Below are 26,836 nucleotides of genomic sequence, written 5' to 3'. Positions count from 1 at the left end.
GTCGTGCAGTTGTTTGAGTACCCTACCCCTCAATTCCCCTTCTGGTATGTACAAGGCCCCCTTGTAGTACAACGCCCCGTTCTTTTCTTCAAAACCCCCGGTGATCTCCCCGGCTCTCCTGAGCCCTCTGAGCTTCTCTTGGGCGTATTCATCATTCTCTGTCCCTTCTACTAGTTCTCGTTGCCCTACCAATGCTGCCCCACACACCCAGTGGTCCTCGGGGATGACATGTCTCTCTTCTGGCGCTCCCTCCCCCTCCATATACTCTGGTTTTTGAGAGAGAGCGTCCGCTCTCACGTTCTCTGGTCCCGGTACGTAGCGAATCTCAAAATGAAATTTGGAAAATTCCTGCGCCCATCGCACTTGTCTCTGGTTCAGTACTCTGGCCGTTCGCCAATATTCCAGGTTCTTGTGGTCCGTGCACACCTGAACCTTGTGCTGTGCTCCTATTAGCAGGTGCCGCCATCGTCGAAACGCTTCATAAATGGCGAGCAGTTCCCTGTCATACACTATGTAGTTCCTTTCGGATTTATTCAACTTCCGCGAGAAAAAGGCACACGGTCTCCAGTCCGACGCATCCTTCCCCGGCTGGAGCAGAACCGCCCCTACCGCTCGATCTGATGCATCTGTTTCCACCCTCATCGGTTTCTGTAGATCCACGTGCAAGAGCTGTTCTTCCGAAGCGAATGCTTTCTTTAGCTTTTCAAATGCTCGCTGCGCCTCTTCCGTCCATGCAAATTTCTTCTTACTACTGAGACAATCGGTGATGGGAACCGTTAAGTGGGCAAAGTTTTTGATGAACTTCCGATAGAAGTTTCCAAACCCCAGGAATCTCTGCACGTCTTTCCTGGTTCTGGGTGTCTTCCATTCCAGTACCGCTTGGACTTTGCTAGGATCCATGGCCAATCCCTTGTCTGACAAACGGTACCCAAGGAATTCCACCTCTCTGGTATGGAACTGGCACTTCTCCAGCTTGACCCACAGCTGGTTTGCTTGCAGTCGGCTTAGGACCTCCCGGACATCTCGGACATGCTGCTCTTCATCCTCTGAGTAGACTAACACATCGTCTAAGAAGACTACACAGTTCTTATAGAGCAAAGGTCCCAGCACGTGATTCATGAATGATTGGAAACAGGCTGAGCCCCCCTGTAGTCCGAAGGGCATAACGAGATACTCAAAGGCCCCCAAGGGGGTGAACATGGTAGTTTTCCATTCATCCCCCTTCCTCACCCGTATCAGGTTATACGCCCCCCTCAGGTCCAGCTTGGTAAAAATCTTTCCCTTCCTTACCCTGGTCAAAATGTCGTCAATCCTGGGCATGGGGAAGGCTACTGGTTCTGACACCGAATTGACGGCCCGAAAGTCCACTACAAGCCTGGGCTTATTAGTGTGTCTGGAAACCAAGCCTGATGAGCAACGGTTTAGGAAGTTGGATGTTTAGCCTGGAAAAGAGGAGACTGAGAGGAGATGTGATAGGCACCTTCAAATATCTAAAGGCCCATCACATGAAAGACAGAGCAAGCCCATTTGTTCCTGCTCTGGAGGGTAGGACTCGAACCAATGGCTTCAAGTTACAAGAAAGGATATTCCAACTAAACATTAGGAAGAACTTTCTCTTGACACGAGCTGTTTGACAGTGGAATGGACACCCCCAGAAGGTGGTGGACTCTCTTTCCTTGGAGGTTTCTAAGCAGAGGTTGGATGGCCATCTGTCATGGATGCTTTAGTTGAGATTCCGGCATTGCAGGGGGTTGGACTCGATGACCCATGGGGTCCCTTCCAACTCTACAATTCTACGATTCTGTGAATGATTGCGTGAAGTCATAGTCATAGAAGTCATAGAGTTGTGACAAGGACACCATGGTAAGGCATGGACCTTCTCACGCAGTTGTGATCATGAGAGGGTGAATGCCTGGACCGTTAAGTTACATCTCTCTCTCTCTTTCTCTTTCCTTACAGTTTTATATGCACGCTAGGCACTTGGCTCTTAGTCGGACATTTCCTGAAAAATTCGTGCTGGAACCAAATGCTCCACCAAAGGTAACTCCTCCTACATCGTACCGTAAAACCTTTATTGGCTTCACGTGTTGTTGTTTAGACTCTTCATGACCCCATGGACCAGAGCACGCCAGGCACTCCTGTCTTCCACTGCCTCCCGCAGTTTGGTCAAACTCATGCTGGTAGCTTCGAGAACACTGTCCAACCATCTCGTTCTCTGTCGTCCCCTTCTCCTTGGGCCCTCCATCTTTCCCAACATCAGGGTCTTTTCCAGGGAGCCTCAGCTTCAGGATCTGTCCTTCCAGTGAGCACTCAGGGCTGATTTCCTTAAGAATGGATAGGTTTGATCTTCTTGCAGTCCATGGGACTCTCAAGCGTCTCCTCCAGCACCATAATTCAAAAATTGGCCTCACATACAACATCCAAAACAAATCAATACAGAATCACCACTTCCCGACTGGCACTAAATATTTGCTAAAAGAAAGGAGGCAGAGCAGTCTATCGTCATATCTCTTGGTCTCCAGGGAGATCAGACGTCTGCAGTGTATTTCGATGACAAAAAACCAAATAGAGATATTTAGCCACTACAATGGTGAGCTCCTGATCATTCCCCAGTAATAGAAAATGTATGACCTCTGACTCTGGTTTCCATTTGGGGATACAGAGTTGATCTAGAAATTGCTGGCAGAGATCAGCATATAGTTTATAATTGAAAACCATATGTGTAAGGGTTTCCACCAGGTGGTCTTCACATGGGCAAGTTCTTTCTCCTTCCACCCTGCCTGGGAACCTTCCGCAAAGGAGGTTCGAAGGATTTGAATTAAACCTGGCCAGCAAGAATGCCCTGCTTTCTTGAGGCTTAAGCAGAAATTCAAGGTAATTATGATTAGTTTCATGTGCCCAAGAAAGATGAAAATAAAGAGGCGAACATGTTTTCTCTGCTGCTACTGTTAGTTCTTGGTCTTCAATATCCCACAACCTAGTTTTTATTATAGTCTTGGCAGATGGTAGGGACATCGATCACAAAGGTTCCACTGACATCCCAAGTTGCTGTACCTTCTTGTTAAACTGTTGTAGCCCTGGGGAAAGAAACTCCTCCTATGCTTCAAGGGGCATAAGTCAGACATGACCACTGAACATGTCACCATCGGTCTGAGAAACAGGTGTTTCAATAATAATAATAATAATAATAATAATAATAATAATAATAATAATTTATTATTTATATCCCGCCCATCTGGCTGAGTTTCCCCAGCCACTCTGGGCAGCTCCAAACATAATTAAAAGCGCAATAAAACATGAGACATTAAAAACTTCCCTAAACAGGGCGGCCTTCAGACGTCTTCTAAAAGTCAGGTACAGTAGTTGTTTATTTCCTTGACATCTGATGGGAGGGTGTTCCACAGGGCAGGTGCCACCACCGAGAAGGCCCTCTGCCTGGTTCCCTGTAACCTCACTTCTCACAGTGAGGGATCCGCCAGAAGGCCCTCGGAGCTGGACCTCAGTGTACATTTTTAAATTAATGAAAAATATTTTGGGTGGCAGGGGGAGGAAGGGCACGTTTTTACATCAAGGGCCCTTCCTGCATCGTATTTATCCCTCGCTTCCATTTCTCCTGCAGACGGAAGGATTTCGGTACCCACGCCCGCCATCGGTGCCCCCCTCGCCCTCCGTCTCTCAGCACAACAGCCCCCACCAAAGCGACGAAGAGCTGGACGAGGAGGATGAAAGATATGACGAGGACGAAGAGGCTGAGAGGGACAGGCAGAACATAAAGGCCCCTTTCTCCCTCAGCGCTGTGCCGGATGGGAAAAAGAAGCAGCACGGAGAATATAGGAACTGATGCAGCTTGGTGGCAAATGGTTACTGCCAATCCTGCTTGTACACGTTACCTTAAAGTTGGGTACGACCTGATGTAAGGGAAGTGTGGATGATTCTGGTGGGAGCTAGATGTCTGAAATACCTCGAATCCCCTGCCCTCTTTCCTCCATTATAAATAGTTTTGATGGTGCATCTCCCCCTTCCCTCGTTCTTTCCCCCCCTTTGGCAGTAGAAGAAATAATTTAGAAGTGTATGTCAAAAACCAGGATTGTATGCTGGCTTTTAAAATAATCCCTAACCCTAATATGGACGCGAGTGGTGCTGTGGGTTAAACCACAGAGCCTAGGACTTGGCGATCAGAAGGTTGGCGGTTCGAATCCCCGCCATGGGGTGAGCTCCCATTGCTCGGTCCCTGCTCCTGCCAACCTAGCAGTTCGAAAGCACATCAAAGTACAAGTAGATAAATAGGTACTGCTCTAGCAGGAAGGTAAACAGCGTTTCCGTGCGCTGCTCTGGTTCGCCAGAAGTGGCTTAGTCATGCTGGCCCCATGACCCAGAAGCTGTATGCCGGCTCTCTTGGCCAATAAAGCGAGATGAGCGCCGCAACCGCAGAGTCGGCCACGACTGGACCTAATGGTCAGGGGTCCCTTTACCCTTTACCTTTAACCCTAATATATTGGCAGTAAGAAGGAGGATCAAAGTGCCACCTATTGACTGCAAATTTGGCAGGGAAAGAACAGCTACTGTTCTTAGAGCTGCTACTCAACCTGCTGCTATTTTTCAATTTGGTGCGATGCAAGTAAATCCGGTTTGTATCCATCAGCTGTGGATACAGGGCCGGCCCTGTCAATGGGCAAAGTGAAGCAGCAGTTACTAGAGAGAAAGGGGTTAGGGGCAAAGCTTTGGCTAGAGCTGTGTGTCCCACATGGCCTGGTCTGCTCCTTCGAAATTTATCTTTCTGTCTCATTGACAGGGTTGAAGTAAGCTGTGACTGCTAGTCTGGCCATGTCCTGTACATGGAATTTGGGGCAGCGGAAAACATTTTGTTCTTTGCCTCAGTCAACCAAATGCCTTGGGAGGGCCATTCACAGATTAAAAACCCCAACCTTCCCCCATCAGTCCAAAGCTGGTTCAGATACCTTTTTGAGCACTACTCCCTGTTATCAGAGAAGACTTCAAACACCTTGAAGGTCAGTTTTCAGACTTCTTGCAATGAAGAAATTTTGAGCTTTCTGTCGTGGAACTACCTTAAGAACTTTGAGACTCTCATCTGTAAGTCAGAGAGATCCAAGCATCATTATGTATATCTAATATTCTTTTCACAATTGGTAGCTGGCTTAGACCTGCTTCTAAAAGTGAGTCTTTTTGCCCTTCTCTCCAAAAGTTTTGTCTAACAGGCACAATCAATACCCTCAGAGAGAGAGAGAGAGAGAGAGAGAGAGAGAGAGAGAGAGAGGCTATTAACATAGCTGTCAATTTACAGATTTGAAAATGAGGGACTCGAAAATAAGGGATCAGCAGCCAAAATAAGGGATTTTCCGGGCACAGGTATGTTCAACTTCTGAGCCCCTCTGAGCCAAAGGCAGAAAGCCCAGCCAGCAGCCAAATGAAGCCTCATCAATAAGGGACAGCAGCGGGACATGGCGCTGGGATAAGGGACTGTCCCGCCAAATAAGGGACACTTGACAGCCATGCCTGTTAATAGAAAGCAAAACTTGAAAATATCAAAAGCAAATACCAGCATAGAGCATTATTAAACATAAAGATTATGACTTACTAGCTGTTTCCCAGCTCCCCAAGACCAGGTTGTATCCAGCTAAGTCATACTCAGAGTAGAACCACTGGAATAAACGCACTTTGCTAATTTCATTGATTTCAATGGGTTTACTCTGAGTATAGCTTAGTTGGATAAAGCCCCATGTCTTTGTCTAATTTACTTGCTTTTGATGTAATGGGTTATAGGATGAGAGATATTATCTTCCCAAGAGTGGGGGGGGGGGGGTTAGTGCTTATAATAATTCAGAATTGATTGCTTACTTTTGTGAATGACTGCTGCTCCAGTAGGTTCAGATTACAGAAAAGGAGATTTTCTGAGTAAATATTAGCGAGAACTTTATGACGGTAAGAGCTGTTCGACAGTGGTATGGACCGCCTTGGAAAGTGGTAGACTCTCCTTCATCGGACAGACTTTTAAGCAGAGGTTGGATGGCCATCTGTCAGGGATTTTTGAGCTCTGATTTCTGCATTCCAGGGGATTGGACTAGATGGCCATTAGGTACCCCTCTAAAATTCTACGGTTCAGAACTGAAGCACCCTATTCCAAGAGATGTTTAAGCAGAAACTTCCTTTCTTCTGCATTTCCTATACATCCTTTCCCCACAGCTTCTCCATCTTAGAACCACGATCTAGAAATATTTGAAGAATCTCTTCCACAGCTAGAGATCCGTAAATGGAAATTTATTTAAGCTAAAATGTTTTGGTGGTGGGGGGTCGCTGCTTATAATCGTACTACTTATCCTGTATTCCAAAGAACGATCATTTTCCGCCACCTTTAAAACAACCAGTCTAGAATTACTTTGAATGATTTGCTGTCAACCAGCAGACCTCAAAACATCTTATTATTCAGTACTTGCATACAGTTCCTGGCCAAAAGTCCGTCTGAACTTGTCCAGATTCACAATAAACCACAAACTATTACTACTTTCTGATTTCTGTGAGAATTGAATGAACCGAAAGGGTCAGTGGCGTAGCTGATGCTATTGCAGATTTGTTTATGGGGTCTGTCTATGGAAAGGGCAATAGATGCCAGTTTTATCCCCCAAACTCAACTATTTATGTTTACAATTCACTGGGAAGATTTAGAGCAGGGGGGGAAAGGGATTGGGAAGAGGGTGGGAAGAAAACAAATGCAGATGTTGTAGATCTCATCAGCCCCAGACATAAAGGCACAATGGGAGTTGTAGTCATGCAACATTTGAAGGGGCACAGGGCTTATTAAACAGGGTTTTGTCAATCTGGGGATAGAGGGTGGGAAAAGGATGGTTAACTCAAAGGAAACATGCAGGAGATGGGAGCAGGGGGGGAAATCCCCTTCTACCTTATCTCCCTGCGATTTGCTGTTTTAGGATACTTGCCTGACTACAGTACAGTGGTACCTCGGGTTAAACACTTAATTCGTTCTGAAGGTCCATTCTTAACCTGAAACTGTTCTTAACCTGAAGCACCACTTTAGCGAATGGGGCCTCCTGCTGCCGCTGCGCTGCCGGAGCACGATTTCTGTTCTCATCCTGAAGCAAAGTTCTTAACCTGAAGCACTATTTATGGGTTAGCAGAGTGTGTAACCTGAAGCGTATGTAACCTGTATCAGAAATGGGAAAACGTTTTGAAGCATTGAAGGAAGGGGTGGGGAAATCTGTCAATTTTGATTTCCGTTTCTCATTAAGTTCTTTTTTTAATTATTCAGTCCACGTGAAAATTCATACATTTCCTCCCCCACAACATAACACATATTTCTGCAAGCATTTTTCCCCCTACCAGAATGCATTTTTGTACATTATCTTGATGAGTATAATTATTTCTGTTCCGAGGTTTTTACTACTATTATTATTATTATTATTATTATTATTATTATTATTTTGTGTGCTTATTTTTGGGTTGAAGAACTGCATTGCAAAATTCAAATACGTGTGAATCTCAATGGATCGTTGCATTTCAGCTTTTTGTTTGGTTCGGGAAGCATGAAATGTGTTGTTGTTGTTTAGTTGTTTAGTCGTGTCCGACTTTTCATGACCCCATGGACGAGAGCACACCAGGCACTCCTGTCTTCCACTGCCTTCTGCAGTTTGGTCAGACTCATGTTTGTAGCTTCGACAACACTGTCCAACCATCTTGTCCTCTGTCGTCCTCTTCTCCTTGTGCCCTCCATCTTTCCCAACATCAGGGTCTTTTCCAGGGAGTCTTCTCTTCTCATGAGGTGGCCAAAGTATTGGAGCCTCAGCTTCAGGATCTGTCCTTCCAGTGAGCACTCAGGGCTGATTTCCTTAAGAATGGATGTGTTTGATCTTCTTGCAGTCCGTGGGACTCTCAAGAGTCTCCTCCAGCACCATAATTCAAAAGCATCAATTCTTCGGCGATCAGCCTTCTTTATGGTCCAGCTCTCACTTCTATACATCACTACTGGGAAAACCATCGCTTTAACTATACGGACCTTTGTTGGCAAGGTGATATCTCTGTTTTTTAAGATGCTGTCTAGAAACGTGTTAGGATGAAATGTGTTAGGTTCGCAATAAAATGTGAACCAAATGAATTTCCCCCCCATCCCTATCAATGGCTACTAGCCATGGTTGGAGGCAGTAATTCAGGCTTCCTCAACCTTGGCCCTCCATATGTTTTTGGCCTACAACTCCCATGACCCCTAGCTAGCAGGACCAGTGGTCAGGGATGATGGGAATTGTAGTCTCAAAACATCTGGAGGGCTGAGGTTGAGGAGGCCTGCAGTAAATCAAAGGCTTCTGGATCCCAGTTGCTGGAAGGGAGAGGGCTCTTGTGCTCGGATCTGATTGGTCACTGTGAGAACAGGATGCTGGACATTGACATGATCTAGCAAGCTCTTCATAGGTTCTTAAGATGGTGGAATTGGGGGTGGGCAATTTTCACTCCTGTCTCTGCATTCTCTTTTACCTCTAGAAAGTTACCCCACCTCCATTTTATAGCTGAACTAGTGAGATTGTGGACCCAGCTACATTAGTCAAGAAAGAGCGTTTTGAATGCATTACAAACCTGCAACTCCAGATGGCGCCAGAGAGCAAAGAAAAATTCTAAGCGATTTTCCATAGCAATTTTTTTTGTTATAACAATTTAATTTCTGACTTATTTATAGTGTCCCCCCCCCCCTGTGTGTAGATCCATCCTCTGTTTATTAAACATGCATTCATCTGGTTTCGCCATTAGAAGTATTATTAAATGATGCTTAATCTGAGCTTATGCTTTTAGCTTTTTAATTGCTTTGTCTTAGGCTTCCGGTTAGGGCGAAGTTTGAGGCCAAAGGAACAGGTGAAGTTGTTTCCAAATTTTTATTAAATGATTCTTCAGTACAGATGCAATAATAATCATAAATACCGGTAGGCGCAATATTGATTCTCCCCCCACCCCGGTCTGAAGGAGTAGGTTACAGTTTAGCTGGAATGGATGTATTCCGTAATAGCGCTGAAAAGCTTACTGAACTGAGGAGTAACAAAATGCAAAACAGAAACCCAGAAATATGGAGGAAGCATCAATCTTGCGGAACAACTACAGGCTAAACACAAGTTTCAATGCATCGTATCCACAGCAAGTGGATGAGCCTTAAAATCAGCAAGGGAGGGAGGGAGTGTGCACTGATGCGGATAGGCATCCAAAGTATTTAAAAGTCTCTGAACTCTTTGCCAAACCCATAACCTGCAAGGATGGACAAGAAGGGAAACCGCTTGACCACTTCCACCTGCATCAGAGTGATCTGAATCCACTCAGTGCTTCCCATGTTCTGCTCACATAGATCTGTAGGCACATAAGATCCCTTCACATTACCACTCGATGTGCAGCTACTGGGCCGGGGGGACATGTTTAGCAGGTAATATCTTGATACTTCATTGAATTCATGGGGGAGCATCTGCAGGGGGCTCTTGTGGCCATGAGTTCCACAAGCCAATTATGCATTGGTGTGAAAAAGGACTTCTTTTTGCTTACCTACTCCAGAATCCACAGCACAGATATACACCCTGTAAGGTCAATGCTGTGGTGATGTGTGTGTGTGTGTGTGTGTGTGTACGTACACACAGAGACACAAACACACATATTCATACACTTGAGGGCTTTATTTGGTTTAACAGTCATTCTCTCAGCCCAGAGAACCTTGGGAACTGTAGTTTTGTAAGACGGGCAAGGGATCTCTAACGGAGAACGCCCAGCACACACACCAAACCACATTTCCCACTATTCTTTGAGAGACGCCATGGCAATTGAATTTGTCTAAACCAAGCCTACACATGTTGTGTAGACACAAGCCTGCGCCATCCAAAACTGGCAACTACTGGAGAGGAAATAAAGAGCTAACCGGGCAACTGACCCCTAAGAATGAAATACTATTTTGTTACAAATATCCAGCTTTCATCACTTCTGTTTCCATGTCTTACTTACCTAGACACGTGTGACTAAGTCATTTTCAGTTTTTATCCTTCAGATATTTGCAAAACCAAAGGGAGGGGATAGGGGAGGAAATACATGACGCATACAGAAGGCCCATGATATATATAGTATGAGCTGAACATTATAATAACAAATGCATGTAAAAAATAGGTTTCTAAGCTGGAAACTGCCCTTTAATTGTTTAGCATTTATGCCACAGGGCGATTCAGAGGGCAGCTGAGGCCAGGCAGGCGGACGAGATGAATGGGAAAAGTTGAGTTTTCTTCTTCTTCTATGGAAGATATTTTCTTTTTTTCTTTTTTTAAGTACATGCAATAGGACGTTTTCATCTAAGCTCGAACACCTTTCACCAGTTCAGCAGCCCGTCAGCAACGTAGCCAGGCTTCTCTTCAGCATCCTCTTCACCTGCTAGAACAAACAGTGGTAGTGTTCAGGAGAGCTCTACAGGATGGCCTAGTACTGACTTAATGTTTAAAAATGCTGCCTCTGTGCAGGGCCGGATTTAGGTTTGATGAGGCCCTAAGCTCCTGAAGGTAATGGGGCCCTTTATATTGTCCTTTGTCAACAACAAATTGCCGCTGGTTTTTTGTGTTGAATATATGCTATATGGTAATTTATGGACCTAATAGGTATCTAAAGCCATTATGAGATCAAAATAAATTATGTATTACATGAAATCAATCAGATGCTCTTCTACTGAATTTTGGTCTTTCCCAAATAGAAACATGAGACTCCTTAGATGGAGTCAGCAATGCCAACACTGACTGGTAGCCATTCTACATTGATTTCATTGGCATTTACCAGAAGATAATGGAGTACTTAGGGACACGGGTGGCACTGTGGGCTAAACCACAGAGCCTAGGATTTGCCGATTAGAAGGTCGGCAGTTCAAATCCCCGTGACAGGGTGAGCTCCCGTTGTTCGATCCCTGCTCCTGCCAACCTAGCAGTTCGAAAGCATGTCAAAGTGCAAGTAGATAAATAGGTACCGCTCCGGCGGGAAGGTGAACCGCGTTTCCGTGTGCTGCTCTGGTTCGCCGGAAGCGGCTTAGTCATGCTGGCCACATGACCCGGAAGCTGTATGCCAGCTCCCTCAGCCAATAAAGCGAGATGAGCACCATAACCCCAGAGTCAGCCACAACTGGACCTAATGGTCAAGGGTCCCTTTACCTTTAATGGAGTACTGAGTTGCGTCCTTAGCGTATATGTTTTTAAAAGCTGTCTTGGGACATTATCCGAGAGACAAATGGCTGTTTACATTTTCCGACTCACACATATACTGGGTGGTTTTTAATCTCATGACAATGGGCACACATGCATTTTATGGCTACAGCAGTAATAAAAACCAATGGATCGCAGTGAAGGAATTGCACAAGAAATGGGCCTTGCAAATGACAAAGGAGCAGCAAGTTGGTTTTGATGAGCAATAATCTGCAAAATGAACTCCTGGAGCGAAATGAGATGTTACCTTCCTCATGCGCTTTTTGCAAGGAGGACAGAAACAACGCCACAGCTTCGGGAAGGGTCAGAGGGTTTGCGTTTTGGCTCCGTGTTTCTGCAAAGGCAAACGTATTTTTAATACACATTAGGATCCATTTTTACTAGGCAGAGGCACTTACATGTTTTCTAAAAGTGGTGTGGTGTCCAATTTCAATCTGCTTCACACACAGCTTTGCTTACCTAGCTGCAGCCTGTCATACAGATCCTTCCTCTGGCTTTCCTCTGAGATGAACCGACGTCCTTCTGAAATGCAATGACAATGAGCTGGAATACTAGGTGGTAATTCTTGGGCAACATTTGCAGTCCTAGGGGTCTTCCAAAGCTATCTTCTTTATTGTGCATCCAGGATTGTATTGGGCTGGCTATACACAGGGACGTGGGTGGCGCTGTGGTCTAAACCACAAAGCCTAGGGCTTGCCAATCAGAAGGTCGGCGGTTCGAATCCCCACGACGGGGTGAGCTCCTGTTGTTCAGTCCCAGCTCCTGCCCACCTAGCAGTTTGAAAGCACGTGAAAGTAAGTAGATAAATAGGTACCGCTCCAGTGGGAAGGTAAACGGCGTTTTCATGCGCTGCTCTGGTTCGCCAGAAGCGGCTTAGTCATGCTGGCCACATGACCCGGAAGCTGTCTGTGGACAAGCACCGGCTCCCTCAGCCTATAGAGTGAGATGAGCGTGCAACCCCAGAGTTGTCCATGACTGGACTTAACGGTCAGGGGTCCCTTTACCTTTACCTTTATACACAGAGCTAATTTTCTAGCAAAAAAAAAAACCAGAACTCACCATGAACGCCTCCCTGGTTCTCTTATAATAGCAATAACGCCCACCTGAATTCCGGCTGAAAAGAAGCCCTGAGCCAGAATTCTGTTGGTGCCTACAAATGTTTTGGGCCAGACATACTGCTTCATTTCCAATCAGCGCATGGCCCCTAACCTCCCGATGGAATCCTGTCATTTTTAATACCACAAATGTTCTAAGGCTGTTGCTGTTTTGTTCCACTACGTTGCAAGGGAACCCCTCCAGAGTGTCATAATGTGGTCACTGTTAGGGAACAATCTCAGGACAATAAGCAGAACAGTGTGTCTGAATCCATCAGGAATGCCCTATTGTTGCATCTACATCTCACAGAAGAGACCTGCAAATAAATGCACCAGAACTGAGAGCCCCCAAAAGTCTCCTGCAGTGTCAAAGAGTTTGGGAGGTGGGCAGTAAGAGGTAGGGCAAAGTGGAGGGAGGTAATCTTTGGGGAGGTTTGGGAGAAAATCACAGTGTTAAGAGATTTTTGTTTTAGGAGAGGTGACTGGCACTAAGCAAAGGAGCTCAAGAAAAGTATCATAACTTTATAAAGCAAGGGATTCAAAAGATTTTGGAAGGCTGTGACATCCTGCTAACCTCTGTTATCTGGGAGTAAACCTCACTGAATTCAATACAATTTGCTTCCTGGGCTGCTAGACTTCCAACGCCAATGTGGGATACTAGCTTGTCAGGATTCTCCCCCACCCCCACCCCGGCCATAGATAAGCAGAACAAAGTGAAAGAAGTCTTTTACCAGTTAGAAATGTAAAAGATCTCAGTGAGAGAACAAAGAATCCATTCCTAGAAACGGCGGTGCTCCTAATTAAGGGCTCCACTCACTTCCTCCCTAGTCATCCACATCACTACCATGTCGTGTAGCCTGATCTCGCAACCACTGTACTTTCTGTGCTGCCACCTTATCTGCTCTCCTTGACCTTGGGCTGAGCGGATGGATGCTTTCCAGCGACAGTGAGTCTATTAACTCTCTCTTTCTCCCAGTTCTCCTCCTCGTAGCTGTTCCCCACCCAGTACTTCCCAGATTCTGCCTTCTGAACTATGTCCCTCTGCAAACCACTCTTCCAAATCTATACTACTTCCCTGCTCCTGGGAAGATTCGGGATCCTGATCAGGATCCCACCATTCCTCCCCAGTGCAGCCCTCCTCAGCACGGTCCCTGACAATACTCCAAAGACCCTAGCAAGGATGTCGCAGTGGAGTGCATGAAAACACAACTGCGTGCAGGAATCTTTGCACATTTTAGAAGAGATGTGTTTGACGTGGTGGAATTCAATGGTATGAAGTAACTCCAGATGAGGTGGAGAAGCTGCCCATAGACTGTCTTGCCAGAGTGGTGCATGCTCTATTTATCTCCCACTTGGACTGCTACAATGCGCTCTATGTGGGGCTACCTTTGAAGGTGACTTGGAAACTGCAATTAATCCAGAATGTGGCAGATAGACTGGTGACTGGGAGTGGCCGCCGAGACCATATAACACCGGTCCTGAAAGATCTTTCATTGGCTTCCAGTACGTTTCCGAGCACAATTCAAAGTGTTGGTGCTGACCTTTAAAGCCCTAAACGGCCTCGGTCCTGTATACCTGAAGGAGTGTTTCCACCCCCATCATCCAGCCCGGACACTGAGTCCAGTGCTGAGGGCCTTCTAGCGGTTCCCTCCCTGCGAAAAGTGAGGTTACAGGGAACCAGGCAGAGGGCCTTCTCGGTAGTGGCGCCTGCCCTGTGGAACAACCTCCCAGCAGATGTCAAGGCAATAAACAACTATTTTACTTTTAAAAGATAACTGTTTTGGGAAGTTTTTAATGTCTGGTGCTGTATTGCTTTTAATATTCGGTTGGAAGCCACCCAGAGTGGCTGGGGAAACCCAGCCACATGGGCGGGGTATAAATATTTATTATTATTATTATTATTATTATTATTATTAACCACTGAGGCCCAAGAGAAAGGCAGAGGAGAGGCCGTCGTGGCAGAAGCAACAAACAGGATTCCTTCAGCTGCAATACCCCAGGGTTTCACTGCTTAGACAGATCTCAGGGCAGCAGTGTCTGCCCAGTGGATCCAGTTTGAGTCCTGGAGGGTCAAAATGGCCAGTGGGTCAGTAGACCCCTGAGAGCACCTTGGCCCTTAGCCAGCACCCCACCCATCCACTCTCTAGAGCCAAGCCTATCTGTTGTTCCCAATTGCCTGATCCACCCCATTGAAGTTGGTTCAGTGTGTTGGACCCACAAAAATAATTATTATTGAAGCTGTATACTGCTCTTCATTCGAAGATCCCAGTTCACAACGTAAGAACGCAGAATGAGAACACAAAATACATAAAACGAAAACAAACTAATAACGCCCCTTCCACAAATACTATTATTATAGAGAAAAAGAAACACTCCCTTCCTCCACACACTAAAAAAAAGGATTCCCAGGGAGAAAGGATTCACTCCAAACAAGCTCCTTCCCAGGAGGAGAAATTGGAATCAAGACTTACGTGCACCCTTTAAATAGAGCATTGCTTGTGGAGTCCAGTTTCTTCTTTGGAAGTGATCCTTTGGAACAAAACAAGAAAGGGGTGGTAAGGGGAGAGATGATGATGATGATGATGATGATGATGATGATGATGATTACACATGTGTTAGGCTATAGTTCCATTCCACCTTAAAAGGGTACAGGCATGACTGTTGTGTGTCACATGCCTGTTTACTTCCAGCGCTTGCTGGGAGCTTCAGTTTCTATATAGCTTTTGCATTACGGTTGTTTTGCTGGAGACGAAGGGAAGCACTATGCTGAATAAAACGCTGTACATTATGCTTACACATTTCTCTGTCCACCTCTTTTGCTGTGGGGAGATTTATGCACTCTGCTGATAGAGCGTGCACGGGTCTCTAAACGTATCTGAGGCTCGTGTCACTGATTGATGCTGTTCCAAGGGAGACCAGTGATCGTCCCGCTGCCGGCCGGTGGCTGGAGCCATCTAGGGCCTGCCTGATGCCCCCCGTCTCCCTGGCAGTATCCCAACAGTGTACAGCACCCAGAGTGTTGCCCAGAAGAGAATGTGGGCCTCAGACTGAAAAGGGTTCTTCCCCTTAGATCATGCGCAGTGAACTGTGGACTCCTGCCTAAGTTTCTGTGATGGCCTGGGAATCTGATTCAGAGGCTGAACCTGAGGAATCCCAGCCTGCACAGGAGTCCCCGCCTCCAGGGCTGGCTGAGTCGGGGCAGGGGCTTGAATCTGAAGGGCCCTCACCTGTGCCGGATCCTCAGGAGCAGACACCAGCTAAATCCGCTCTGGCTCTGGAGGTGATCGAGGACCCATTGCCTGCAGGTGCTCCTCTCCCAGCCCTGTCAGGGGAAGGTGAGGTTGCCTCTGGGTCCAGTAAACCTCCAGCCTCTCCTGAGCTGCAGAGGCTCAGGGTAGAGAGGTGGAGGGAACTAAGTTCTCTCAGGAGGAGTGCTCTCCTCCAGGCCAGGACAGGTGAGTCACCTGTGGGCCGGGGCCGCCCCTGGCCTCAGAGGAGATAAAGGCCAGTCAACCCAGACCCAAGTTGCGGGGCAACATTGTTGGTAACCTGTTCCTGCCAGCACCCTGACCTGCTCTCCTGAGTTCCTAACCACACCCGACTCCTCGCTTTGGACCTCGCTTCGCCCCTGACAGACAGCCTCCTTACCCTCGACCTAGGACCGGACTTAGACCACGCTGCATGGTAACACACACACACCCCTGGGACCAGCACAGTTTCACTTTGTACGACTAGCCAATACAAACCCAGAGCTGCCTTTACCTGAGGAGCAGTCCTGGAAAAAGTGATGAAGCAAGCAGAGAGCAGCAAGGCCAGGGCAGTGGCCGTCCCCCGGTGGAGTCCCTGGAGTGGGCAAAAGAGGCCAAGAGGACATGACTGCATTGTTATTTGTTTATTATTTTATTGCGTTTGTTCTATTTTTTATTTATTAAATTTGCAAAGCGCCCGCTATTCAAAGACCACAGGGCTGTTCACAACAGAAAGATACAAAAGGAAAACACAAAATACATAACAAAGCCAAAGCAAAACAAATCGATAATGCCCCCCCCCCAGCCGAGACACATTTAAAAGGCCATGGAATCATTAGTCAGCCTGGTTGAAGAGAAACGTCTTCGCCCTAAAGAGATGTAATGATGGCGCCAGGTGAGCGTCCCTGGGGAGAGGGTCCTCGCAAATAAGGAACCACCACAGAAAAGGTCCTTTCTCCCTCCAGACCTCACGTGGAGGAGACATACAAAGAAGGGCCTCAAATTATGACTGCAGGGTCTGGGTCAGTTCATTTGGGGACAGGTGGTCCTTAAGTTATTGTGGTCCTGGGCCATTTAAGGCTTTATAGGGAAGCAGGTGGTGCTGTGGTCTAAACTACAGAGCCTAGGGCTTGCCGATCAGAAGGTTGGCGGTTCGAATCCCCGCAATGGGGTGAGCTCCTGTTACTCAGTCCCTGCTCCTGCCAACCTAGCAGTTCGAAAGCATGTCAAAGTGCAAGTAGATAAATAGGTACCGCTCCGGCGGAAAGGTAAACGGTGTTTCCGTGCGCTGCTCTGGTTTGCCAGAAGCAGCTTAGTCATGCTGGCCACATGTCCCAGAAGCTGTATGCTGGCTCCCTTGGCCAGTAAAGCGAGATGAGCGCCTTTACCTTTACCTTAGGTCTAAAACAGCACTTTGACTTGAGCCTAGAAATCAACCAGCAGCCAGGACAGTCAAGCCAAGATTGGTGTAACATACCATCCAACTTTTTCAGATAAAAAAAGTTGGGATTTGTGTCAAAGTGAATAAAATATGGGGGGGGCAGATAAACTCTGCCCCACATAATCGACAGCAAGACACGGAGTACAAACACCATTTGAATGGCAATGCGCATCGACTTTGGGGGGAGCCCAGCCCCCTCAAATCATCTACCGGAGGAGGTGACCTCAGCCCCTAGGAGTTGGTTCCCATGTTTCTAAACAAAAATGCATTTTGTGGGCACCAGAAGCAGTACAATGAAGGTTCCTGCCTATTATCAAGAGGCATGGAGTTCCGCAGATTGGGCGCCACCACACTAAAAGATCAATTCCTTGCAAGTGAGGAATGAATGTTAAGTGGCACTTGTAAAATGAACCAGTATTGAAATGAAGTCTGATTGCAAGCATAAGGTATATCAGAGGTTGGAGAGCTGGGAAATGGCAGCTTGTTCTTCCCTAGAGTATCTCGGAGTGAGTGTCGTTGAGCGACTCTTGTCTCCCTCCCTCTGTGACAGCTCTAATAACATCTGTAAACATAGGTCAAGCAAGTTGCCCAGATCCAAATTGCACGGCTGAGATCACTCTTTTGGGAAGGCTTGTCTAGATAAAAGGGTTTGCAATAGGTTTGAGTTAATAACAGTGTTAACAGTTTATTAGCAATGCAATCCTATCAATGTTTACTTGGAAGTAAGTACCACTGTGTTCAAAGAGGCTTGTTGTTGTTTAGTCGTTTAGTCGTGTCCGACTCTTCGTGACTCCATGGACCAGAGCACACCACACACTCCTGTCTTCCACTTCCTCCCGCAGTTTGGTCAGACTCATGTTCGTAAATGTATATTTCAAACTGAGTTTGGCCAACCTTGTACAGGCTAGTTTGACCAGTCATTGAAGGTGCCTACCTGTCATTCACCTGTTATCACATGACCAATTCATTATGCAGTTATTAATGCAGATTTTCAGGTGATGTCAAGTGGTTTTAAACTTTAGGGGGAAATTCTTCCTTCACAGCCACAGCTTGAATAATAGTAGTAGTAGTAGATTTGACTGCAAAGACTCACTATACAGAATCTCAGCCAAAGAAACTTTGACCACTTTCAAAGGTGCCCCTCATTCATAGGACTGTAGATTTTAAAAATCACATTGAGAAGAGTGTTCTACAAAAATCATGGATGGCGGAGGCTATCTCAAAATTCTTCCACAGCAGGGAATACCTACCATGAGATATGGATGTTCGCATCACTCCCAAAACAAACTCTGCCTTTTAGGTATTTGAAAACGTGCATATTTAATTAAGTGAAAATCATGGGATTGATCAACCAAGACTTCAGTAAATGGATTACCAACCTAATATATAGCTATAATTCTACACACGTATCTATATCCAAATCTACATGTGCATGTACATTATACAGTATATCCTTCCTGGACACAGTAAAGCCAAATTTTACATCTAACTAATTTTAGTGGGAGAGACATGCTTCCTATAACTGCCTACTCAGAAGTCAAACCCATTAAGTTCAGTGGTTCTTACTTCCAGGTAAAGGACTGCAGCCTTAAGAACTTTGCAATCCTAATCATCTTCACTTCGTTGACATTATTTCAGAGGCTGAGCTTTAATCTGAGAGACACAATAATAGACTTCCTAGCGATCTGAAAGAATCTAACCTCCTGTTACATTTCCCCCCTCCTCCCAAAGTCTTCTGAAGTTTATTTTTATAATCAAATCAGACACCATTTGATTGAAAGAATTATTGGAGCCATCCTATTGGCATGCAGACACTAAAACTAATCATAAGGGGGGTGGGATGAGAATCTCCACATTTCATTGGGGTTTCTAAACACAGCCCTAAGATCACCTTGTGCTGCTACGGAAGATTTATGAGTTTTCAATACGTGATCAATTGCTCTGGCATTTTGAACTGCAAGAATAGGGCATGACATCCCTTGCCATTGTTAGCAGCTATAAGGAGATCAGCTCAAAACCAAGAAGAAATGACTGCTGTTCCCACATACCTTCATGCTCAGCTCTCCTGATGCGCCAAAGCCTTTGGTAGCTGTGGAGTGCCTTCCATGCAACGTGCAATGTGCTTGTCATGTAGGAATCCCTATTTAAGTCTTCTGTACAGAGATGCCCTCCCCTTTCAGAGGCAGGGAACAGCTTTCAAAAAGGACCACTTGTCAAGCCCAGACAGGAAGATGTGGAAACGACTGACGTCTTCTGGAGATGGGGGGGGGGGAGGATGTTTACAAAGCTTGAGGGGAAGTCACCCCAAAATGAACGAATCTGATGGACAAATCTGACATATATACACTTGTCACGCTACGTGAATATATCAGCATCGATACCCAGCAAGAAAGACATCACCCTTCTGGCCGAAGGATCAAGACCCTCGCAGGCAAGGCAGGTATAAATGATTGACCTTAACATGGGAATTTTCCTCCTGTGATAAAAGGAGGAGGTCCTGCGACAAGGTAGCAATTTATCCCCATCGTGACCTTAGTGTAGCAGCAACAGAAGACGATATTTAAGCAGGGCGGTTGTTGCTTTGCAAGTAACGCTACAATCCTCTCTTCCAACAATCAAGAATCAGTGAAACATCTCCTAACTATACTGTGGGCAGCCAATGTGGCATCCTCCAGATTTCGCTGGACTACAGATCCCATCATCCCTGACCATTGGCCTTGATGGCCGAGGATGATGGGAGATGGAGTCCGAAAATATCCTGATGGCCACAGGTCCCCTATCCCTGAACTATCTGGAAGGCATCGCATTCGCTACTGCTGAGCGACGCTCAGAGCCAATCCCTGCTAATGATGCTCTCACAAAGTTTGGTCCTTCACCTGTAGTGGTTAACTGCTGATAATAATAATAATAGTAATAGTAATAATAATTTATTTCTATGCTGCCCATCTGGCTGGGTTTCCCCAGCCACCCTGGGTGGCTTTCAAAAGAACATTAAAAACAGAATAAAACTTCAAACATTAAAAGCTTCCCTAAACAGGGCTGCCTTCAGATGTCTTCTAAAAGTCTGGTAGTTGTTGTTCTCTTTGACATCTGAAGGGAAGGTGTTCCACAGGGCAGGTGCCACTACCGAGAAGGTCCTCTGTCTGGTTCCCTGTAACTTCACTCCTTGCAGTGAGGGAACCACCAGAAGGCCCTCAGAGCTGGACCTCAGTGTCCGGGCAGAACGATGGGGGTGGAGACGCTCCTTCAGGTATACAGGACCGGGGCCATTTAGGCTTTAAAGGTCAGCACCAGCAGTTTGAATTGTGCTTGGAAACGTACTGGGAGTCTATGTAGGTCTTTCAGGACCGGTGTTATATGGTCTTGGCGGTACCAAAAGATACCAGGGCTTATAGATAATACCAATTTCTGGAAACAACAGGAGGGGAGGAGCAGCCTTGAGTCCAAATTCTGTGTGTGGGTTTTCCACAGGCACAGGTCAGCCACTGTGAGAACACGATGCTAGACTAGATATATAATAATAATAATAATTTATTATTTGTACCCCGCCCATCTGGCTGGGTTTCCCCAGCCACCCTGGGCGGCTTCCAACAAAGATTAAAAATACACAAAAATGTCACACATTAAAAACTTCCCTGAACAGGGCTGCCTTCAGATGTCTTCTAAATGTCAGATAGTTGTTTATCTCTTTGACATCTGATGGGAGGGTGTTCCACAGGGTGAGCGCCACCACCGAGAAGGCCCTCTGCCTGGTTCCCTGTAGCTTAGCTTCTCGCAGTGAGGGAACCGCCAGAAGGCCCTCGGCACTGGACCTAGATGGGTCATTAACCTGATCCATCAGGCTCTTAACGTTCTTAAGGACTTCTCCTTGCGTGACAGAACTTTCTTTCCCTCTGTCCCCCTCACACCGTCCTCCCAAATCCATTCTTGGTTTTCGCTCAGCCCTCCAAATGTGGGGGAACAGGGGTGCGCAGGGAGAAGAAAGGAAGCGCCAGGCACAGGTTTTTGCGCCAATGGGACAACTTAGTTGCATATATCCTATTGTCTCTTACCAATGCCTTGTTTCCTATCAAGATCTTGAAAAGACCAGATCAAGCTATTATTTGGGCATACAGTGGTACCTCAGGTTACATACGCTTCAGGTTACATATGCTTCAGGTTACAGACTCCGCTAACCCAGAAATAGTACCTCAGGTTAAGAACTTTGCATCCTGGTCAAAGGGCATCCTGATCAAATTTGCAGATGACACCAAACTGGGAGGGGTGGCTAGCACCCCAGAGGACAGGATCACACTTCAAAACGACCTTGACAGATTAGAGAACTGGGCCAAAACAAACAAGATGAATTTTAACAGGGAGAAATGTAAAGTATTGCACTTGGGCAAAAAAAATGAGAGGCACAAATACAAGATGGGTGACACCTGGCTTGAGAGCAGTACATGTGAAAAGAATTTAGGAGTCTTGGTTGACCACAAACTTGACATGAGCCAACAGTGTGACGAGGCAGCTAAAAAAGCCAATGCAATTCTGGGCTGCATCAATAGGAGTATAGCATCTAGATCAAGGGAAGTAATAGTGCCACTGCATTCTGCTCTGGTCAGACCTCACCTGGAGTACTGTGTCCAGTTCTGGGCACCACAGTTCAAGAAGGACACTGACAAACTGGAACGTGTCCAGAGGAGGGCAACCAAAATGGTCAAAGGCCTGGAAACGATGCCTTATGAGGAACGGCTAAGGGAGCTGGGCATGTTTAGCCTGGAGAAGAGGAGGTTAAGGGGTGATATGATAGCCATGTTCAAATATATAAAAGGATGTCACATAGAGGAGGGAGAAAGGTTGTTTTCTGCTGCTCCAGAGAAGCTGACACGGAGCAATGGATCCAAACTACAAGAAAGAAGATTCCAGCTAAGCATTAGGAAGAACTTATTGATAGTAAGAGCTGTTCGACAGTGGAATTTGCTGCCAAGGAGTGTGGTGGAGTCTCCTTCTTTGGAGGTCTTTAAGCAGAGGCTTGACAACCATATGTCAGGAGTGCTCTGATGGTGTTTCTTGCTTGGCAGGGGGTTGGACTCGATGGCCCTTGTGGTCTCTTCCAACTCTATGATTCTAGGATTCTAGGATGAGAACAGAAATCGTGCAGCGGCAGCACAGCGGCAGCAGGAGGCCCCATTAGCTAAAGTGGTGCTTCAGGTTAAGAACTTTCAGGTTAAGAACGGACCTCCGGAACGAATTAAGTACTTAACCCGAGGTACCACTGTATATGGGTACATGTCTCGAGTGTGGGTGGGATCTGATCTTTGTTCAGAACGACCTTCCAATGTTTCAAAAGGAAATTAACATGTTCCCTTCCCTTCCGACAGCTCCCGTTGATGAGTTTTGGTCCAAGGGAAGGCATGACCTAAAACCTGCCATTTCCTGTTCGACCTGACATAGACGAGACATCAGTTTTGCCACATAATCAATATTGTAGAGTCAGCCTTGAGAAGAGAAGATCAGCAGGACCTCTTGTTAGAGGGAGCTCCAAGGGTGCTTTGCTCGGACCGAAAGACCTTTGAAAGGGCAGCGCTCAGTCTGACTTGACATGCCCCATCGCAGAGTCCCAACTGCTGTAGCTGAACTTTGGGGGCAATTTATTCATCGCCGGCTAAGCTTTGGGGCAAGTATCCCGCAAGCCCCGTCGAAAGTACGCAGCTTTCAGTTGTGTAACTTTTGTCGTATTCCGAAGACGCACCTCTTTGCCCTGACCTTTGACACCTGATACATAACGACTTTTGGAAGCCATCCTATCCTCTTGACTGTTGCTGTTTTTAAGATTTTGTTTTAATTGGTGTAACCCACCCTTGGACCTTATGGCGAAGGGTAGATAAGAACTCTAACAAACCAGAAGAAATGCTTTTCAACACATGATTATTGGTTGTTGAATGTCTGCAAGTTGTGTTGACGTGAAAATTGAGTGGATGAAAAGATGTGCTGGGTGCGAGGAAAGCGAGATGATTGAATGATTAGGACTGCATTTTAATAGTTTGCAGCATTATATTATTATTATTATTATACTAGCAGCTATGGTGGCTCCTTTACCAGAAGTAATGTATTACTGTAAGCATTAACTCTGGAAGTATATACTTGATTCTGCCCATACTAAGCCCCCTGGTGTATATTTTGAGGGCCGTGTTCCAAGTTACAGGGAACCAGGCAGAGGGCCTTTTCGGTAGTGGCACCCGCCCTGTGGAACGCCCTCCCACCAGATGTCAAAGAGAAAAACAACTACCAGACTTTTAGAAGACATCTGAAGGAAGCCCTGTTTAGGGAAGCTTTTAATGTTTAATGGACTACAATGGTACCTTGGGTTACATACGCTTCAGGTTACAGACTCCGCTAACCCAGAAATAGTACCTCGGGTTAAGATATTTGCTTCAGGATGAGAACAGAAATCGTGCGGCGGCGGTGTGGCAGCAGTGGGAGGCCCCATTAGCTAAAGTGGTGCTTCAGGTTAAGAACAGTTTCAGGTTAAGAACAGACCTCCGGAACGAATTAAGTACGTAACCAGAGGTACCACTGTATTGCATTTTAATATTCTGTTGGAAGCCGCCCAGAGTGGCTGGGGAAACCCAGCCAGATGGACGGGGTATAAATAAATTTATCATTGTTTGCCAGATGTGAAATATATTGACATTATTTTCAGCTCTCCTCCTCTACTATGAAAGGCATACAGCCTCTGGCCATGAAGGTTGAACATATTAGCTCTCATGCCTAGTGCTGGGCACAGTGGCAGAAAAAAACAATCAGGCACCTGGGGCCATGCGCCCAGGAGAGATGCGTGGCTTGGGCGCATTGCAGGCCCCGCAGTGAGTGCCGTCCAGCATTTTGTCACCCCCCTCAGTGGTGACACCCGGGGCGGCTAGACCCACCGCACCCCCCTTCTTCCGCCCCAGCTGGGCATTGCAGTGGGGTGAGGAGACCCCAAATCAGGTGTGGGGAACCTTTGACCCTCCAGGAGTTACTAAACTACAACTCCCATCATCTCTGACCATTGGACATGCTTGCTGGGGCTGCTGGGGTTTGTAGTCCAGCAACGTCGAGCAGACCAAAAGTTCCCCACATTTGCCCTAGATGAAGGAGTTTCATGTGTCCCCTGGAACACACAAACAGAGGCATGTTTCCCTCTCCTTTCCCCGCCTTTTGACTTCATTCCTGCAATGGCAGATTCCCTTGAGGCGAGAGCGTTAGCTGACCTTCTCTCCTGCCTCAGTGAACCTGGCAGAGCAAAGAGTTGTCCCCACCATCGAGGGCACAGCAGCCTCAAGGGGACATGGATGAGGCCTCAGCGCTGAGCCGCTCCGTTAAATGGCACTGGCATCAGGTGGCCTCATCTTCCGAGCCAGTCAAGAAATGAGCCATGTGAGCTGTCACGGGTGCTTGGAAACAAAATGGTGAACCCAAGCTAAGGTGAGTTCTACATACTCTTCCGTTCCATCAATAGGCAGACTTTTGTTTTCAGAAAGCATCACACAACTTCAACATTACAGAAAGAGCCCATGGCATCCGAAAGACCACCAGATTTTTTGCGGCAGGTGTTTTCACAGGCAGTGCTGCATTACAGTGAAGGGGAGTCTGTCTGGAGAGCCACAGCTTCCCCGTCTGTCTTCTACAGTGGTACCTTGGTTCTCAAACTTAATCCGTTCCAAAACCAAAGTGTTCCAAAACCAAGGCATTCCAAAACCAAGGTGCGCTTTCCCATAGAAAGCAATGCAAAACGGATTAATCTGTTCCAGACTTTTAAAAACAACCCCTAATAATTTAACGTGGATTTTACTATCTAACGAGACCACTGATCCATAAAGGGAAAGCAATAAACAATGTACTGCAGCCACACAATCAATCAATCAATCAATCAATCAATCAATCAGTAGCTGAACTGGGTGCCACACAGTCACAAAAACAAAACAAAAAGAGCCGCAAAAACAAAAACGCAAAATAACAAAAACAGACAGACACTCAAAATGGAAGTGTGGCACTCAAATCAAAAGCGTAACACTCAAAACAGAGCATGTACAGCTTCTGAAGAAAGTTTGCAAACCAGAACACTTTCTTCCGGGTTTGCAGTGTTTGGGTTCCAAGTTGTTTGAGTACCAAGGAGTTTGAGAACCAAGGTACCACTGTATTTTAATCCAGTGCTTCATTACCTTCTGCACAATCTTCTGGGGGCCACACACGAGGGATGAGCAGGGCAGAAGCAAAAGTGGGAGGGGCAATGAATGTAAATTTTACCTTTGTACGGCAGAGTCGTATCTCCCCAGACCCCTCTCGATCTTTCCCGATCACATTTACGGCAACCAGACAGATCTTCATGGATGGAACCCGGTTCTCAAAGCGTCACTAGGAAAATGTAATCAGACCCACTGCTGCCCCTTAAAAATGAATAAAGTTGCCTCCATCCATCTGGCAAGGCCCCTGTTAAGTTGTGGGTGAACATATCAGACGACACAGCGATTCTTCAAACAGCTCTTGTTTATTCACAGGCCCAGAACAGAACTGGGCTGAAGGGTTCAGCCAATCTGCTTATATAGAGCTCAACTACAAAATAGCAGTAACAACTTTCTGTAACTATCCAATCACTGAATGTCACTTTCAATTCCTTATTTGCATATGTGGACCTGAGTGAAAACTATCTACAGTATCCCCCTGCTGGCCCAGGGTGAGAACTTCAGGACATAACAGCCCCTGTGCTTTTGGCAAACCTCTCTACAAGCATATAATTCAACAGGTGTAGCCTGCCCCCCTGCAGCAAAGATGAAAGCTTCTCCTGCTGAATTTCAACCTGCCACACAGCCATTCAAAGTACAGGAAGAAATCTAGCAGCAGAACCCACCCCAGTTGGCTAGGAGGCAGATAACTGAAATAGCAGGGTCCCTTCCAAAAGCTAGTTTCAGTATTAAATATCCACATATTTTTGTTAAGGAGCCCCTGCAAGTACATGTTCTCCCTTTGTGATAAGGGCATTGATCCTATGAGAGGACAATAGCAGGGAATAAATATACTACATCTCCTTTCCCCTGCCCCAATGCCTTCAATGGTTATGTGAGCTGACAGGCAGAAAGGCAACAGATATAGCTTTTCAACTTGCCTGTTGAATTCCGGCCTGCGGATATTCACAGCATAGCACTAAGAAGGAGATTGCTGACTTATGCACTTGAAATGTGGCTTGCTGCTGTTTGAGTAAGGCTAAAACAATGCTCTGATGATTCTGGGTTTGCAGACAACTTGGCACAACTTGGTTCTCCAGGGTGATCTAAGACAAATTTGCAGGCCCTGGGAACTGACCGGATCTCGCATTAAATGATAATCTCTCTCGTTAGTAATGCCACAGAAGGCACTCGGCGGATAACAAACCAGTGCAGAGAGGAGGCAGGGAAAAGATTCATGGACAGAGGATAATAATAGCTGGCAATGGTTGCTTATTAAAACACTCAACGCATTGCAGGTGTTTCTGGTCAGGTGATTTTTCACAGCTGGGGCTGCCGTGACTTTAGTTCAGGCCCCTCTCCCGGAGTTCACTGCCAGAAAAAAAGCAAAAGAGAATAGGTTCTGCCACCTTTTGGCTGAGAGAAACTTAAAAGTGTTTTCTTTCTCTCCTGAACTTTGTTTTATTTGTTTTACTTAATTTAAAGGAGAAAGTTTGACAAGGGGTGGGGAAGTCTCCCTTCTGTGCTATTTTAGGTATGAAGTTAAAGAGAACCAAAGCTCTCTCCCATACGTAATCTTTCCTGTTGTGAACTGAAAGGTTTGTGTTATTTCTTTTTTCTGGTCTGGATTATGGTATAAGGAAGTTAC

General features: G+C 46.2%; 2 protein-coding genes across 3 annotated transcripts in view; one reads left to right on the top strand and one right to left on the bottom strand.

Moving 5' to 3' along the window:
- GYS2 (glycogen synthase 2) overlaps window positions 1-26,836 on the top strand; it is a 147,635-nt gene that overhangs the window by 49,621 nt on the left and 71,178 nt on the right. The window contains exons 15-17 of one of the 2 annotated variants that reach the window (XM_083700288.1): window positions 1,960-2,040; window positions 3,620-5,290; window positions 5,529-6,519. In XM_083700288.1, the coding sequence (XP_083556414.1) occupies window positions 1,960-2,040; window positions 3,620-3,841 (303 nt within the window). In that variant the 3' untranslated portion in view covers window positions 3,842-5,290; window positions 5,529-6,519. Of the gene's footprint in view, window positions 1-1,959; window positions 2,041-3,619; window positions 5,291-5,528; window positions 6,520-26,836 lie in introns of those variants that run through there. The other variant, XM_083700289.1, reaches the window with a different exon arrangement.
- SPX (spexin hormone) lies at window positions 8,878-26,365 on the bottom strand. Its single transcript, XM_083701061.1, has 7 exons — window positions 26,130-26,365; window positions 19,054-19,258; window positions 16,079-16,159; window positions 14,788-14,845; window positions 11,682-11,744; window positions 11,470-11,556; window positions 8,878-10,410 (listed from the first exon to the last, which is right to left on the bottom strand). The coding sequence occupies exons 2-7, from the start codon at window positions 19,057-19,059 to the stop codon at window positions 10,349-10,351; spliced, it is 357 nt and encodes a 118-aa protein (XP_083557187.1). The 5' UTR covers window positions 19,060-19,258; window positions 26,130-26,365; the 3' UTR covers window positions 8,878-10,348.

Source organism: Podarcis gaigeae, assembly GCF_964106915.1.
Source record: "Podarcis gaigeae genome assembly, chromosome: 10".
In the NCBI taxonomy this organism is placed as follows: domain Eukaryota; kingdom Metazoa; phylum Chordata; class Lepidosauria; order Squamata; family Lacertidae; genus Podarcis; species Podarcis gaigeae.
Note: the sequence above shows the minus strand (reverse complement) of the source record. Positions and strands in the feature narration are given on the sequence as shown.

What these genes read in the sequence shown, in the direction of transcription:
- SPX (XM_083701061.1), bottom strand. An exon ending in TTTCCAGGACTGCTCCTCAG is followed by an intron (nt 14,846 to 16,078) that starts GTAAAGGCAGCT and finishes TTTGTTCCAAAG; the next exon opens with GATCACTTCCAAAGAAGAAA. An exon ending in GTATGACAGGCTGCAGCTAG is followed by an intron (nt 11,557 to 11,681) that starts GTAAGCAAAGCT and finishes TTGCCTTTGCAG; the next exon opens with AAACACGGAGCCAAAACGCA.